The sequence below is a fragment of the Kockovaella imperatae genome (assembly GCF_002102565.1).
Source record: "Kockovaella imperatae strain NRRL Y-17943 chromosome Unknown BD324scaffold_5, whole genome shotgun sequence".
In the NCBI taxonomy this organism is placed as follows: Eukaryota; Fungi; Basidiomycota; class Tremellomycetes; order Tremellales; family Cuniculitremaceae; genus Kockovaella; species Kockovaella imperatae.
The window spans coordinates 17,366-31,714 of NW_019028945.1; the positions used below are offsets into that span (position 1 = coordinate 17,366).

At 52.4% G+C, this 14,349-nt stretch overlaps 5 protein-coding genes across 5 annotated transcripts; 2 read left to right on the forward strand and 3 right to left on the reverse strand.

Annotated features, from left to right (window-relative positions):
* The first annotated feature begins 109 nt into the window (after window positions 1-109).
* BD324DRAFT_599715 (OPT oligopeptide transporter protein-domain-containing protein) lies at window positions 110-2,981 on the forward strand. Its single transcript, XM_022013909.1, has 4 exons — window positions 110-173; window positions 213-1,094; window positions 1,145-1,931; window positions 1,972-2,981. Exons 2-4 carry the CDS (start codon window positions 313-315, stop codon window positions 2,821-2,823), a joined length of 2,421 nt encoding a protein of 806 aa, XP_021871506.1. The 5' UTR covers window positions 110-173; window positions 213-312; the 3' UTR covers window positions 2,824-2,981.
* Window positions 2,982-3,093: 112 nt separating this feature from the next.
* Window positions 3,094-5,660, reverse strand: BD324DRAFT_608113 (hypothetical protein; the record flags this gene model as incomplete). Its single annotated transcript, XM_022014102.1, has 11 exons — window positions 3,094-3,426; window positions 3,464-3,714; window positions 3,754-3,900; window positions 4,022-4,299; window positions 4,338-4,468; window positions 4,503-4,639; window positions 4,680-4,760; window positions 4,803-4,946; window positions 4,983-5,044; window positions 5,079-5,160; window positions 5,198-5,660. 11 exons carry the CDS (start codon window positions 5,658-5,660, stop codon window positions 3,094-3,096), a joined length of 2,109 nt encoding a protein of 702 aa, XP_021871507.1.
* Window positions 5,661-7,450: 1,790 nt separating this feature from the next.
* Window positions 7,451-11,409, reverse strand: BD324DRAFT_622237 (hypothetical protein). Its single transcript, XM_022015452.1, has 5 exons — window positions 8,929-11,409; window positions 8,403-8,889; window positions 7,868-8,362; window positions 7,748-7,826; window positions 7,451-7,693 (listed from the first exon to the last, which is right to left on the reverse strand). Exons 1-5 carry the CDS (start codon window positions 11,202-11,204, stop codon window positions 7,671-7,673), a joined length of 3,360 nt encoding a protein of 1,119 aa, XP_021871508.1. The 5' UTR covers window positions 11,205-11,409; the 3' UTR covers window positions 7,451-7,670.
* Window positions 11,410-12,739, forward strand: BD324DRAFT_622249 (NADP-dependent oxidoreductase domain-containing protein). The gene is made up of 6 exons (XM_022015453.1): window positions 11,410-11,647; window positions 11,696-11,728; window positions 11,774-11,920; window positions 11,971-12,100; window positions 12,159-12,404; window positions 12,462-12,739. The coding sequence occupies exons 1-6, from the start codon at window positions 11,509-11,511 to the stop codon at window positions 12,619-12,621; spliced, it is 855 nt and encodes a 284-aa protein (XP_021871509.1). The 5' UTR covers window positions 11,410-11,508; the 3' UTR covers window positions 12,622-12,739.
* BD324DRAFT_381718 (DnaJ domain-containing protein) lies at window positions 12,459-14,319 on the reverse strand. Its single transcript, XM_022012634.1, has 4 exons — window positions 13,906-14,319; window positions 13,472-13,856; window positions 13,065-13,416; window positions 12,459-13,014 (listed from the first exon to the last, which is right to left on the reverse strand). Exons 1-4 carry the CDS (start codon window positions 14,285-14,287, stop codon window positions 12,766-12,768), a joined length of 1,368 nt encoding a protein of 455 aa, XP_021871510.1. The 5' UTR covers window positions 14,288-14,319; the 3' UTR covers window positions 12,459-12,765.
* Between the last annotated feature and the right edge of the window lie 30 nt (window positions 14,320-14,349).

Genomic DNA, 14,349 nt, shown 5'->3' on the forward strand with positions numbered 1-14,349 from the left:
GTCATCAACTCCCCACATTTGTGCATCATGACTTTGGATCACCAGCCAGAGTCTGCTCCGGAGCAGTACTCCACCCTGGAAGACGAGAAGCTCAAAGCCATCGAAGGCGCTGACGATGAGCTCATCGTCAGCTCTGCTGCAGAGGTGGAGGCAAACAACGTGGAAGCCAAGCAGTGAGCGCAAGCGGTAGAATTCGAGTCTAATCGGGCCAGTAACTTGGCCCTCGTCGGCGATGAACTCCATGACCTCGAGACCCGACTGGACACACTGTCGCTCGAACGCGCTGTGCGCATCGTTCGTCAGCTGTTTGTGATGCACGAGAACGACCCCAACTTTCCCGGTCCTGTGCTCGACCGCATGGCTACGTTTTTGACCGAGCCTGATGTCTTGGACAGGCCTGAGAAGCATTCGGAGCTTGTGCGAGAGATGAAGCTCGAAGCATTGTTGGCCACTGAGGACTCGCCTTACGTTGAGGTCCGAGCGAACGTTGACCCTACCGACGACCCCAGCATGCCATCCTTCACCTTCCGAGTATGGGTCATCGGGTGTGTCGCCGCCTGTTGCGGTTCTTTCATTGATACCCTTTTCGGTTACCGAAATCCTCCCATCAGTGTTGGTGCCAACGTGGCTCAGTTGATCGCATATCCGGTAGGCAAGTTCCTCGCCAGGGTCCTCCCCCGAGGTAAGATCACTATCTTCGGCAGAGAGTTCACCATGAACAATGGTCCTTTCAACAAGAAGGAACACATGCTCATCACCATCATGGCTAGTGTCTCTTTTGGCGCCCCATACACCAACTACATCGTTCCCGCGCAAGCCATGCCCATGTTCTTCAACGAGAGCTGGGCTTTCTCACATGGATACCAAGTTTTGAACACCATCGGCACCAACTTTGTTGGTTACGGTCTTGCTGGTCTGGCCAGACGATTCCTTGTGTACCCCAGTGTTGCTATCTGGCCTTCTACCCTGAACACCGTCAGTCTGATCAAGGCTTTCCACACCGATACCAATGAGCCTGTCAAGGGGCCCTTCGGCTGGACTTTCAGAGCATCTCGGGAAAAATGCTTTTTGCTCATGTTTGCCGCCATGTTCTTGTGAGTCGGTTATTCATCTTCGCAATAGGCCCCGAACTGATCCGCCCTAGCTACTATTTCTTCCCTGGTTTCATCTTTGGCGCCATGTCCATCTTCAGTTGGATGACCTGGATCGCTCCCAACAATGCCAAACTCGCCGCTGTCACCGGATTCCAGTCTGGCATGGGACTCAATCCTTGGCCAACATTTGATTTTAACAACTTGACGATCTGGATTTCCCCCTTGACGATCCCAACGTTCTCCATCATTAACATGTTTTTCGGTATCCTCATCGGGGCGATTATGGTTCTCGCTTGTTATTACAGCAATGCCTGGAACACTGGCTACATTCCTATCAACTCTAATGCCGCTTGGTCCAACACTGCTGAACGATACAACGTTTCCAAGATCTTGGACTCAAAGCACCAGTTTCAGGACGAACTCTTCCAGGATTACTCCCAACCATGGATGTCGGCAGGGTTCGTCATCAGTTATCTATGGTACTTCGCTCTTTATTCCGCGACGATAACTTGGGTTTTGCTCTACCACCGACACGACATTGTCGCTGCTTTCCGCAGCTTCAAGAACAGTGTCAGAAAGCTCATGAAGAAACCGCTGGAAGACAACGAGGACGACCTGTCCGAGGACATTCACTACAGGTTGATGCAGGTATATCCCGAGGTCCACGAATGGGAATACGCCATTGTCTTGGTCATCTCTCTCGTCCTTGGAATGGTTGGATTGGCGATCTACCCGACCAATACCTCACCCGTCGTTGTTATCTTCGGTATCATCTTCACTCTCATAGTCTTGATCCCTAGTGGAATGATCCAGGCAAGTCAACAGTTCTCCTATCGTGTTGATGTCAGAAGTGCTAACATTGGCTTGAAATGTTCAGGCCGTTACTGGTATCCCTGTGCCCTTGAACGTCATCGCCGAGTTCATCGGCGGATCAATGGTTGCCGGAAACGCAAACGCATTGATGTACTTCAAGACCTATGGCTATATCACAGCCAGTCAAGCCTTGAGTTTCAGTGGCGATCTCAAATTGGCTCACTACCTCAAAATTCCTCCTCGCCACACCTTTTACGCCCAATTGATTGCCACTTTTATCTACTGTATCGTCAGCTCCAGTATCTTCAACTTCGCCATGGGTTTCAAGGGAGCCTGTACACCGGAGGCTGATTTCCGATTCACCTGCCCCAATCAACGTACATTCTTCACTGCAGCGGTCTTCTGGGGAACGATCAGCCCCAAGCGTCTCTTTGGTCCCGGTCGCAGATACAATCTAATGTTGCTCGGATTCCCTCTCGGAGTCGTACTGGTACTGGTCCACTGGGCTCTGCGAAAAAAGTGGCCCAGATCCGAGCTCCTGAGGCAGATTCACCCCGTCATGATCACCGCTGGACCTTCCACCTGGGGTTCGCCTTACAACATGAGCTACTATATCGGAAATGTTTACCTCGTCTTGATTTCGTTCCAGTGGCTTCGTAAGCGATATCTATCCTTCTGGGTCAAGTACAACTACGTTGTTGCCGCCGCCTGGCCATGTGGTATCGCCATCTCGGCTATCGTCATTTTCTTCGCCCTCGAGATTCCCGACAATGGTACTCTCGGCGTGAATTGGTGGGGCAACAATGTTGTTGGGGAGGGTTGCGATGGTCTCGGGCCCAATGGCGTTGAATGTGTGAGGCTACAAACACTACCAGATGTCGGGTACTTTGGTCCTCCTAAGGGAACATTCACTTAAGGTGACATCCTGCATTTATTGTAGCCAAATGATGGTGCAGGCAGATTGAATGCAGAGAATATGTGCCTTGCGCTCGGATCGTTTCGGCTGTGGTGCCACGGTGTCACAATCGCATGGACCCGGCTGATACCTCAGCGATCACAGCTGAGGGCCTCGATAGGGTCCGCTCGGTTCAGATTTGCGAAAGGACCAGACGACCCAGACTTGCTGGTGATCTTCCGCTATGTGCAATGCGTCTCCCTCAAGATTGGCATGCATACATCACCTGAATCAGCTCGCTCTTTTGCGTAAAAGATGCACCGCCCGAAGTGCTAATGTCGGACCTATCCATGCCCCGAAGTACGCCGCTGCGGGGATCACCAAGGGTATATTGTTCAGCAAACTGCTATATAAGGGACTGAGTTTTGCAAATGGATCCTCGAGGGAGTAGATTTTGGCGTAACTGGGTCCTATGGCGAGCATCCCAAGCAGGCCCAAGATGACTCCAAGAGCCACTTGAGTCGAAACGGTGAGAACATAACGCAATCGCTGAGGAGCCTGCCTCGAACTTGGTAGCGGTGTCCAAAGGGAATACCGACAGGTGACAAGTAACAAAACACAGCCCTGCTTGCTCAGCAGATCCGCTGTTGAACGCACTCACCGCCGTGGGGAGTAGCCAAAGGACACCGGGCAAAACTACTGCATACGACCTGACGAGCAATTGCTGCGCGAGAGTGGACGCTTCATCCTGCAAGGTTTGCCTCGCAGCGTCGTCCGTGAGATAAGTCGAGTTGAGAGAATAGAGCTCCGAGTAAGGCTTGTAGACAGCATCGTCGACCTCGACATTGTACGACTGCATGGTGCCCATAAGAACCGCTGCGAAGTATTGCCGACTCGCAATTTGCGGATCCACTACGGACAGTGAGACACAGCATGCTCAATTGGGCGCACCTGGCGGTTCCGTGTTATTCACAAGCTTGCCCAGATATTGAAACTCTTGAAATACGGGGGTATCGAGTTGGAGTTTATTGAGGTACTTCACGATGACTAGAGAATCGTTGGTCACCGACCCAGTCCCGTTTGTTGAGAAGCCACCGTCTATAGGATCAATGCCGATCGCCGGAAGACTTTGCAAGACGATTGTTAGGCCGTCCAGGTAGGCAATCGAGGTGACGACGTTCTGGCACATGAGTCGGACGGCAGGCAAAAAACAACCCACCACAATGGAGGACAGAAGCAAGAGCAGGCCAAACGCCAAAGGAAATTGTAGCAGAGTCCAAACAAGCGTCCGCCCGTGACTGATTCGGGAGCCTTTCCCAAAGTTGCCAAATAATAGGAGGAACAGGAAGAATTCGATGAGAACAGCTAATGGAATGAGCGCATGTAGACACATGATGATCACCTAGGACGGCTTGAACATAAGTGTCCGTGTTGGATCCGGACAACGCAGAAATGGCGGCATTGAAAGCACTCAATAGAGGGATGAAGCCTTCGCCCCTATGCAGCATGAGCGCACTTAGCCGCTTTTCACTCACAGAATGATCAAAATGAATGATCCATATCGCTCGCGAAGGGCGTGGAGCGGCACCCTCGGACGGACTGGGAGGATAAATGCGCTACATATCTCCACGACCTCGATAGCGATACCGAAGTATAGCAATACGAGCTAGGAGTGAACGACGGATCAGAGCTATACTCACCTTGGCAACAACTGCTCCCTCGGAACGGGCAGGTATGCCCACAGCTACCGCGGCAGTGACAATGGTCAGAAACAGAGACCCCATGGTGATCCAGAAATGAGCCGTAGGACGGTGCACCTTTCGTCCCATCCAAATTACTGCGACCTCAGACTTGCGTATCCTGAACGTGTCACTCACCGTGGGCATATTGAATAGCAAGAAGAACTCGTGACACCACGAAGGCAATGACTACTGTGACGAAGGCACGTTCACCTTGCTCTGCAGAATGTCAGCGCTGTCGAGGTAGGATTCTTCACGCACCTTCGATTGTGATGTCTGTACCAGTGAGACCAGCTGAGCTGGCAGTCTGAATATTTGATAAATCCCAGTTCCCAGCGGCAGCTCCCTGATAAAGGAAGATGCCGATCTGAACAAACTTGCAGAGAAGATGAAAGATATCGTATCCTGCGAGTGTCAGGAGCAGTAACAACCCATCCCCACCTTGGAAGCGCATATCATATTGGGTCTGCGTGTGCCATATAAGGTAGATGATCACAAAGTAGCTGTGTGTGAGAATGCATCTCCCCAGTGACTTACGATAGAAATGTGAGAATGTCTTCCGGCTGTCCGATATGATGGCCGGCACTGAAGTTTTGTAGCACGGCTACCACTGCGAGATCTGAATGGTCAATCGGAAGCTTCTCCTCCGATCGTACCGTAGAAGAGAGACAACCACTCGGTAGCCTCATGCTCCGGACGGATCCATGGCCCATCTTTGCTGGCTAAAGGTCTGTGTAGCCAAGGCACGCTAGCGGCATCTGGCTGATCTGCCGTTCCGTGTTCGCTCTCACTCGCGCCATGTTTCTCGTTGAAGTTGTCGTGGCCAACAGGGGCGGGCGAGCTACGTCGACTCTGTTCGCTGATTGAGCCGACGGCCGGGTTCGCTGTATCACGTGCTTCGTCTGTCAGGTGCTTTACGCTGGATTCATGCCCGATCTTCTCCCCATTAGTATGAGCCTGTGCTGCTGAGTCCTCAGATTGAGTTCGAGACTGTGAACCAGAGCGAGATCCCTTCGGTGGGATCGGTTCGGGCGATCCGGAATTTCCTGTTTGGTCCGGAAGGGGCTCTCTATCTCCAATAGAGGAGCGTTGAGCCGACTGCTTAGCCTCTGTAGCCATTCTGCTCGTGTATATCGGACATGAGGTCCCGGAGTGCTGCTTGAGCTGTCTGGTCACTGTTACGAGCGTAAATTCCCACGCAGATCATTTACCATAACCAGACTGGGGAAAAAGCCTGAAATTTACGACACTTGCGCATCGCTTTTAAACAAGTCACCTCAGGCCTTGTTCAAAGCTCTTTACGAATCTGCATGTGTGTTTGCGAGATAAGAGCCCCCATTTGACTGCTCCCATTCCCAGTGAATGATGGCCATATGAGAACGAACACTGACGGCCGCCTGCCAGATGGATCGGGCACATTAATAACTATTAGAAATGAGAGTATAATCGAAATGTTCACTGGAATATATCATGTGGGCCGGTTGTCAGATTGAAACCCATCATGGGTTTCTGACTTGGTATACCAAGTGTGAGCTGCTCAAGCGTGATAAACAGAGTGTAATATGTGCAAGGATCTGCTAAGATAATATCCCTGTCATACCGTTCTGGAGCAGAATTGACGGGGAAACAGACCTGGGCAAGAAGCGACGACCGCTCAGCATGATGGTATCCAAGTTCAAAAGGTCACGTCGCGCCACTTAGCCCGCTGCTGCTCACAAGTGACCACTACGGTAGACCTAGAGACAGGACTACAAAACTCAGCGGGACTGGGTCACAATCTGTGCTCCTCATTCCACCGTCGTAAAGCAGGCTGATTGATAGATGGGCGAGCCCCCTTCGCCGCATCTGCCGCATATCCCCACTCTGTGTGTCCCTGATCTCGGCCGCTCCATTAATGACCGATCCAGATATAGAATACTTTATGGTTTGAGTTCACATTGCCGCAGAAAGGTCCAAATGAACGGTTATATATGATCTTTGATCAGCCCCAGTCTCCTGCGGCTGATGAGATCCACGCTAGCAACGCCACATGATGCTTATTGCGGCTTGATCAGACGGCCGTAGTGATTCTCTCGCCGCCTTGCGCCTTATTCGGGTCCCTCCCATCTCGGTGCATTTATGTGGGGCTCAGGAATGTGCCCTCGTAGACAACCTCGACCGGCGAGCGAGCGTAGCAGCACTCTAGCCATAATGCGTTGCATCTTGTTCGGAAGCACCCCCACCTCGGCGCATTTGTGAAGGACAAGGTTTCTGGTCTGCCTTTCACAAATGCCATTGCCGTGCAGCTCAAAGGTATATAAATGAGCGAAGAGTCAGCTCAAGTTCATCAACAACGCTGCACACCCTCTACCACAAACTCATACAAACCTCTCCTCGTTTTCTCATTTACCAAACACGTAGGTTTCTGAAACCCTCTCCAGCACTAACAGGGCTGCAGACTCCCCCGCCTAACATGAAGGTCTTGTCCATCCTCGTCGCCACTTTCACCTTGAGCATCTTCGGATCCGCCACGGTGATCAACCCCCGTCAACAACCCTGCGAACCCTCCTGTGAACCCTACCAGACATGCTTTGACGGTTTCTGCTGCGAAGGAGGGGACTGCTTCTGAGCGACGACAGAGAAGGCAATGGTCTATGTGAAGAGAAGCAAGGGAGTCGCCTGCCCAAAAGTTTGAATGAAATCATGCAACAAGTTTTGAGCTCTTGACACTCCGTTCTCAGTCGCACTCTCCATGTTACCGTTGCTATTCTGGAAGACGGACATCTGCTCATCCGACTGCCCCGATACATGTCCCCTTCAGCCGTCAGCAAGCAGAGTAGAGACCTACTCGGGGGTCATATATGCCGTAGACATCTTCCATAGCTGAACCTGTCCACGTTCACCCGTTGACCCTGGCCTTAACAGTAAATGCTGATTCATGCGGTTTGGGACAGGTTCATCAACCGTTTAACAGACGCAGTATTGGAGAGGGCACTCTGCACCTCGAAAATCTACACAGGAGCCGCTGTAATCCAGTCATCGAATACATGGGGGCTACATGCTAGAGCTATGCTATCGTGATGCAATTTGAATGTGTTTTGAGTTGACCGAAAGACGATCTACAGGCACAGAATGAGGTCTTGAGTTTGATTACCAATCCTTCTTAAGACCTGCTTAAACACCGATTTCAGCTGTCCGTCTGCTGGAGGACTCGGACGCAGACTAACCAGAAGACGAGGGCGAAGGCCCCTCGAATGTCGTGACTTGTGTTGCGAGTGGACTATGTCTATTTGCCATGGGCTCAAGCTGGACGGTGAGTCAAGACTCGCTCTGGGTCAGTCGCTCACCCTCTTCTTCATCTCCTTGAGCGGCTTAGTGATTGGCTTCCAGCCCATAATACCATCCTTCAGCGCTTTCAGCTCTTCCGCAAAAAGATCATTGACTTCTGGACTGTCGACGATGGCCCGCATGAGATACGGCAATTCGTAGTCGTTTCTCGCTTCCTTGGCCGAAAACGGCTCGACAAGAAGTGGTGTGGGCTTGATGGATCCGGGATTCGAGGGTATTGGGCCAGAGAGAAACAAGTACTCTACGGCGAGAGAGTAACAGCCGATCTCTTCGTACGGAGCTGAATGACCAAGGCCAGTCAGAGATCCCGCAGTAGCTTCTGAGACATGTTCGACGAGCCGTTGATCGCTGATACCGGCGTTGCGGAGCATGAAGGCAAACTTCAAAAGGAGGGTCATGAGGTCGGTCTGCGAGTAGGATGCACCATCGACAAAGAGTGCTCGGAGGAGGAGAGGATGAGTGGCGGTAGAGAACGAGGCCCCATAAATAGGAACCTAGGACATCAGCAAGCACCCGAGTCGAACATGTACTCACCACCTGGTCATTGAGCGAAGCCAGTAAGACGACCTTGACATTGTTCTCCAGAATCATGCTCAAGGCCTTTTGATACGCCATGCTGACCACACTGGATGATTCTTGGAATTCGAAGAGCTCCCTTGCAGCGGCGTTCTCAAACCACTGCAGATACGGCTGAATGACTGTAGAGGTTGAGATACTGTACAGTGGACCCAGATGGACACCACACATGGCCAACATGGCGACCTTTTGATATCCTTCTTCGCTTGCCGATTGTCGCTTCCGTTTAGGCGTATCGGGCATGACTCCTATAGGTCCAAATGCCCATTCACACCGGAGGACAGCATCACGGTTGAGCGGGGTTCGAATATGACCTTGAGCAATCATCCGAGATATCAGGTGAGTTGTCACAATACAGCCTTGAGAATGAGCAGCGAAGAAAATGGCATCTGCGCGGCGGAGGTCGTTGATATAGGCCGGATTGGAGAGATAAGCCTTATAAAGACTAGGGTATCAGTCGAAAACTCCCACTAGCTGAGCTTACCGATCAACCCGATGCTCTATGGTGCCCTCACCCTCCAATGGCATCTGCGTGATCCTCAGACCCTCGACGTTCTCACCTCTAGCTTTAAAAAATTCGACAACAGCTTGGTTCATCATGCTCGCAAATTTGACCGAAGTGCCAGTAGGTTCCCCAATGACAGAATTGAGCATTTTCGCCGGGAACCAACCGTGCACACCAACGATGACGATGCGCTTGACGTTTCTCCATCCCTCATCTGAAGGGAGTCTTCTTGGCAAATCGTTGCCTACCCTACGACCTGCTCTGCTGCCTCTAGGATCTATGTGGCCCCCTGATTCGCCGTAGACATAATTGCTGACGGCTCCCAAGGCTCGCCAGGTGGTCGAAGTGATGACAGATTGAGGTTGAAGAGGTGGCAGTGAACGCGGAGGCCGCGAAAAGGTGGTATCGAAAGAAGGAATGACGAGATTAGGGACCGCAGAGACCGTGGCTTTGGCGATTTTACCGTTAGGCGTTTTGGAAGGCGCTTTTGGTGAGGAGGGAACAGGAATCCGACTGCTCGCTCCTGAACGAGTAGATGTATTTGATGCCCGTCGTTGTCGGCCAGATTGCGCGGGTTTGCTCGGTGCCAGTGACTGGCATTTATCTTCCGGTTTTTCTTTCTTCCCTGGGACCGTTGAGGCCGCGTTCGAAGCATCGCCGGAGGGCGGGAAGTTTGGATCACTGGAAAAGTCCATGATTTCTTCGTTCACATCTGTACTTTTACGTTCCTTGCCAGACTTGATCGATGTCGTACTTGGATTGGTGACCCTTTTCTGAGATGCTCGAAAAGCAAGATAGTTCAGCCAGCCAGAAGTTGACGCAGCTGAGTTCTGTCTGACTCGAGGTGTCGATGAAGGACTCGTCGAGGGTTCGAGTGAGGGTTTGGAAGGACTAGGTATGGGATGAATGGCAGGCGGTGCGAGGCTGGCGTTAGGTAGAGGTCCGGGAATAGTAGTAGGAGGAGGGGGAGCAGGTGCAGGAGGTTGTTCTGTACTCGGCCCATCGGCAGGCCGAATCAATGAGGGAGACGATGTCATGCTGGTGACGTGCTTCGTTGGACGCGGTGTGATAAAAGGATAAAAGTAGCTGCCCCAGCCTGGGTTTTCTGATACAGTCGGCTCATCGGCAGAGCTATCGGAGGCAGGATCAGGGTCAGTGTCGGTTGGAGGCGGTGTCTGCAGTTGAGCTCGTCGAGGCGGAGTCGATGGGGGGTCCGGCTTGTCCAAACTACTGGTATCGACGGGTGCAGTGGCGTCTTCCTGAACAACCGAGATCGGCTTGGTCCTGAGCGATCCCCACAGATAAGAAGTCCAACCAGTGGCTTGATCCGATGTGGGAGCATCTGTCTCTAGATCCTCCAAAGGTTCAGCAGCTGGAGCATCCGGCTCTTCAGGATCGGCGGGAGATGCTTCAAGGTCCAGACCCTCCTGGTCCACCACTGGCCCAGCATCTGCCTCGGGATGAACTTTTACCTCTGGAACGACTGTTGCTCCCCATCCGAACCAGCCTCGTTTGGACGGAGCGGGATCGGCTGGGCCGGGTGCAACGGGATCTGGTGGCTTGAGAGCGGAATCAGCGGGAGGTGGATCTTCGGATATGTTGGTAGTCGAAGGCGGTGGTGGATCGGGGAAAGGGCCTGTGGTTGCTGTCAAAGGCGCGATTGTAGCTTGAGAATCGACCTGCTCAATAGCATCTGTTCTAGCCTTCCCTTTGCCCTTCTCAGCTGTTGAAGGACTTTTGCTGCGAGGAAATGAGGGAGCTGGCGAATTCCACCTTAGCCAAGAGGAAGAAACTTTCGGATTGACTGCACGACGCGACCTCTCCGATCCTTCCGTAGCCGCGTTGCGCTCGGTCTCGTGAATCTCCAGCGCATCTGGCAGAGTGGTCGAGTCGAGCGGGCTGGATCTAGACGGTCCAGCCACTGGACTACCACCTTCTTCCTCCTGTAACATGGTCGATGACATGCTGCCCCTTCTTGTCCTCACGGTCCTGATCGTCGTGGTACTCCCCCGTCTACTCCTTAAACCCATCTGTCTCCCACCAAGGTCACCATCCAATTGCCTGATCAAAGTCTCTTCTGACGTCAATGCTCCATCCGCTGCTCCCGAGACGAGTGTATCCGCAAAGACCCGTGAGACATGTGTCGATGTTGGGTACCGGATTGACGGATGACGAAGTGATAGAGGGATGTTTCGGAGAGAAGAAGGTTTAGACTTGCTTGTCGAAGTCGGGCTCGATATCGAAGGAGACACCATTTCGTGATACTAGCTCGACCTCCTTCTTCTCCGAACAGTCAAACCCCCGACCTCGACACGGTGGGACCAGTGCTCGACGCCATTGTCCCATTGTTGATGCTGGCTGGCGGGGGGAAGCTGAGAATGACACCCCGAGTGGCAATACTTTTACGTAATCAACCGCGGCTCGGCCAGCTTGGAGAGATCTGCGTTTTGTCTTCGGGCCTCGGGACTGGATAGGCTATATACGTGGGTATATAGACGGTGGTGCGTGGATGGGAGGACTGGAGATTCAACAAGCTACCTCTGACTGTCATATACCACCATGAAGTTCAGCTTATCCAGTACGCTTACGTTGACTAGTGGTAATCAGATCCCCCGATTCGGGCTCGGTGTATACAAATCAACTGGGCAGGAATGTTCGACTGCGGTCGCCGAGGCGCTCAGAGCGGGGTACAGGCACAGTGAGCGCTCCTTATGAGCTGGCATGAGAAGCTGAACCTGATCCTCAGTCGACTCTGCTCAGGCTTATTCGAACGAAGAGCGTAAGTGAGGTACTCTGGTCGAGAGTGCTGAGGGTCCATTCCTAGTCGTAGGCAAAGCGGTCGTTGAAAGTGGTGTCTCGAGACCAGACGTGTACCTTACTACCAAGTATCTACCGACGGCTGAAGCCAAATCGCCGAAAGATGTTCTGTCAGTCCTTAGACACTCCCTGCCCAAAATCGACCCTTCCAAAGGTAAATCGCCGCTGAAGTCGAGATACGCTAATCATGCGAATGAATGATAGAGGGACCGCATATCGACTTGATGTTGTTGCATTCCGCCGATGGTGGCGCTGAGGGGAGAGCAAATAACTGGAGAGCTCTGACTGAAGCCCAGAAGGAAGGCTGGATTCACGACATAGGCGTTTCGAATTTGCAAGTCTTCTGAGCACCTGTGAAGCTAAACGGTGATGCTGACTTATCCCGTTCGAAGCAATGTCAACCATTTCTCTACCTTACCGGGCCCAGTTCCTGCTGTCAATCAGATCGAACTACACCCCTGGTGCCAGCAACGACCCATTGTCGAATACTGCAAACAGCACAACATCGCTGTCGAGGCGTACTCCCCGCTGGCCCGCGCAGATGAGCGAAAATGGAATGACCCAGTCGTCGTGGAATTATGCAAGAAGCATGGGAAAGAGCCGGGTCAAGTGGTTCTAAGATGGGGCTTACAGAAAGGGTGAGCGCGATACTGCGCATCCATCGAGACAACTGACCGACCAATCTACCCCTGCAGATTCATAGTCATTCCTAAATCGGTCAACCCGTCTCGTATCAGGTCGAATGCCGACATATACGATTTCGAGCTAGATACGACCGACATGGAGGCTCTAGATGGTCTTGATCAGGGTGCGGCCGGGGCTGTTACGTGGAATCCATTGGATAAATACCAGTAGAAGCGGCCAAATGTGTCCAAATGCGTCTCTTGTTACGCTTCACTTATGAGCAAGACCCAAGCGGAATTCTAGCGGTCGCTGGCGGTATAATGGCTCTATTAAAGAACCTATGCTTCATGCATATGTACGATCATTATTTCAAATCTAAGCGAACTGCTCAAATTTACCCTGTCCAGCATCCCCGACAGACTTGACTGCGGAGACGATGGCGTCTTTGGCAGGTTCACCTTTGCCTGCAGCATCGACCTTTTCCTTCAAGTCCTTGACTTGCTCTGGCTCAAGGAGCTCGACCAGCATGTCGAGTTCTGCAAGCTGCTTCTCGATAGTGGCGGGAGGCGCAGCAGTACCCTCTGGCAAGAAGTAGTTGGACGAAGTGATGACGGTAGCAATGGACTAGGCGAGAATGTCAGTGACAGACCTCGGCCCGGCAGAAGGAGACACACCTTCTTCCACTTTTTAAGATTCTTCCTCGCGGCTTCCTTGGCCTTCTTTGCAGCCTCTCGATCTGCCTTGCTGGCCTCGGCAGCTTTCTTTTCCTCCTCTGCCTTTTTGGCCTCTTCAGCCTTTTTCGCATCCTCAGCCTTCTTCTTCTCAGCGGGTGTCATCTTGGAAGGTGTGGCGGCGCCGCCCTTCTTAGCAGATCGAGCGGCTTTTTCCTCCGCCTTGATTCGCTTGATTCGAGGGTCTGAGGCGAGGACCTCATCAACGAGAGTCCGGAGTCGGACATTGTCCTCCTTCTTCCTGCGTGCGCGTTCAGACTTGTTCTTCTTTTCTGTGAATCGCTTGTCGTCACGACTGATGCGAGCGAGAGTCAGCGTATCATCCAGCTTTTCGTACAATGTGCACCTACGAGTCGCTTCCCTCGTTGACCTCTTTGTCGTACCATTCAAAGCTCCTCCACGAGTCAAAGTTGTACCAAAAGTCGTAGAACCCTTCGACCTCCTTCTTTGAGGAGTTGTCATCGCCGAATCCTGGAACAGGCTGAACTTTCGAGAATCGAGCTTCTCGAGCAAAGATTGGGGCAAACGTGGAGCAATATTGATCGGCGGGGACAGTCTTAGGATTTGGCACATCATCGGCAATGTTCCAATCGACAGAGTCGAATTGACGGCGTCTTTCGGTATTGGTAAGGGTTTCGTGGGCCTTCTGAATACACTTGAAGAATGCATCATCGTTCGTGCCACTGTTGGCGCCGGCCTTCTTGTCTGGGTGGTGTCGGAGAACTTTTCGACGGTCTAAAGATGATGTCAGCCACAGGAAGTTTCAGTGAAAGATTGCACTCACGGGCGACCTTGATGTGATCGTCGGAAGCGGTGTATCTCAATCCTCCGAGACCCAGAATGGCATAGTGGTCCTGCTTCTTCCATTCCTTGGGGTCTGAGGCAAGAACGGTGGCTGACTCCTCTTCCTCTCCCAAGCCAGGGTACAGGTTTTCTTCTCCGTCGTTCTTGACGGCGTTAGCTTTCGCAGCACGAGATGCGGCAGTTGCTTCATCATCTTCAGCGAATGACCGTTGGAGGATCTGTCGCCTGGCGGCCGAGATGAAGGACGGGCCAGCAGGGTAAACCTGCAGTTTGGAGGGAGCCGAGGGAGCAGCCGCAGCTGGCTTTGACCAGCCCGAGGGGAGAGCAGACAGAGTGATGGGGAGTGTCTCGACCGATGCCATGGTGGATGGAGGTGAGAGTGGTTGAACTGCCCACTGACTGAAATTTTGAACATTTCTGTACA

What these genes read in the sequence shown, in the direction of transcription:
- BD324DRAFT_622249 (XM_022015453.1), top strand. Translation starts at nt 11,509, where the DNA reads ATGAAGTTCAGCTTATCCAGTACGCTTACGTTGACTAGTGGTAATCAG. An exon ending in GGCTTATTCGAACGAAGAGC is followed by an intron (nt 11,729 to 11,773) that starts GTAAGTGAGGTA and finishes GTCCATTCCTAG; the next exon opens with TCGTAGGCAAAGCGGTCGTT. An exon ending in GACATAGGCGTTTCGAATTT is followed by an intron (nt 12,101 to 12,158) that starts GCAAGTCTTCTG and finishes TCCCGTTCGAAG; the next exon opens with CAATGTCAACCATTTCTCTA.
- BD324DRAFT_622237 (XM_022015452.1), bottom strand. Translation starts at nt 11,204, where the DNA reads ATGGTGTCTCCTTCGATATCGAGCCCGACTTCGACAAGCAAGTCTAAA. An exon ending in ATAGAGCATCGGGTTGATCG is followed by an intron (nt 8,890 to 8,928) that starts GTAAGCTCAGCT and finishes CTGATACCCTAG; the next exon opens with TCTTTATAAGGCTTATCTCT. An exon ending in TCAAGGAGATGAAGAAGAGG is followed by an intron (nt 7,827 to 7,867) that starts GTGAGCGACTGA and finishes CTCACCGTCCAG; the next exon opens with CTTGAGCCCATGGCAAATAG.
- BD324DRAFT_599715 (XM_022013909.1), top strand. Translation starts at nt 313, where the DNA reads ATGCACGAGAACGACCCCAACTTTCCCGGTCCTGTGCTCGACCGCATG. An exon ending in ATGTTTGCCGCCATGTTCTT is followed by an intron (nt 1,095 to 1,144) that starts GTGAGTCGGTTA and finishes GATCCGCCCTAG; the next exon opens with CTACTATTTCTTCCCTGGTT. An exon ending in GTCAACAGTTCTCCTATCGT is followed by an intron (nt 1,932 to 1,971) that starts GTTGATGTCAGA and finishes TGAAATGTTCAG; the next exon opens with GCCGTTACTGGTATCCCTGT.
- BD324DRAFT_381718 (XM_022012634.1), bottom strand. Translation starts at nt 14,287, where the DNA reads ATGGCATCGGTCGAGACACTCCCCATCACTCTGTCTGCTCTCCCCTCG. An exon ending in GTCAACGAGGGAAGCGACTC is followed by an intron (nt 13,417 to 13,471) that starts GTAGGTGCACAT and finishes CGCTCGCATCAG; the next exon opens with TCGTGACGACAAGCGATTCA. An exon ending in ATCTTAAAAAGTGGAAGAAG is followed by an intron (nt 13,015 to 13,064) that starts GTGTGTCTCCTT and finishes ATTCTCGCCTAG; the next exon opens with TCCATTGCTACCGTCATCAC.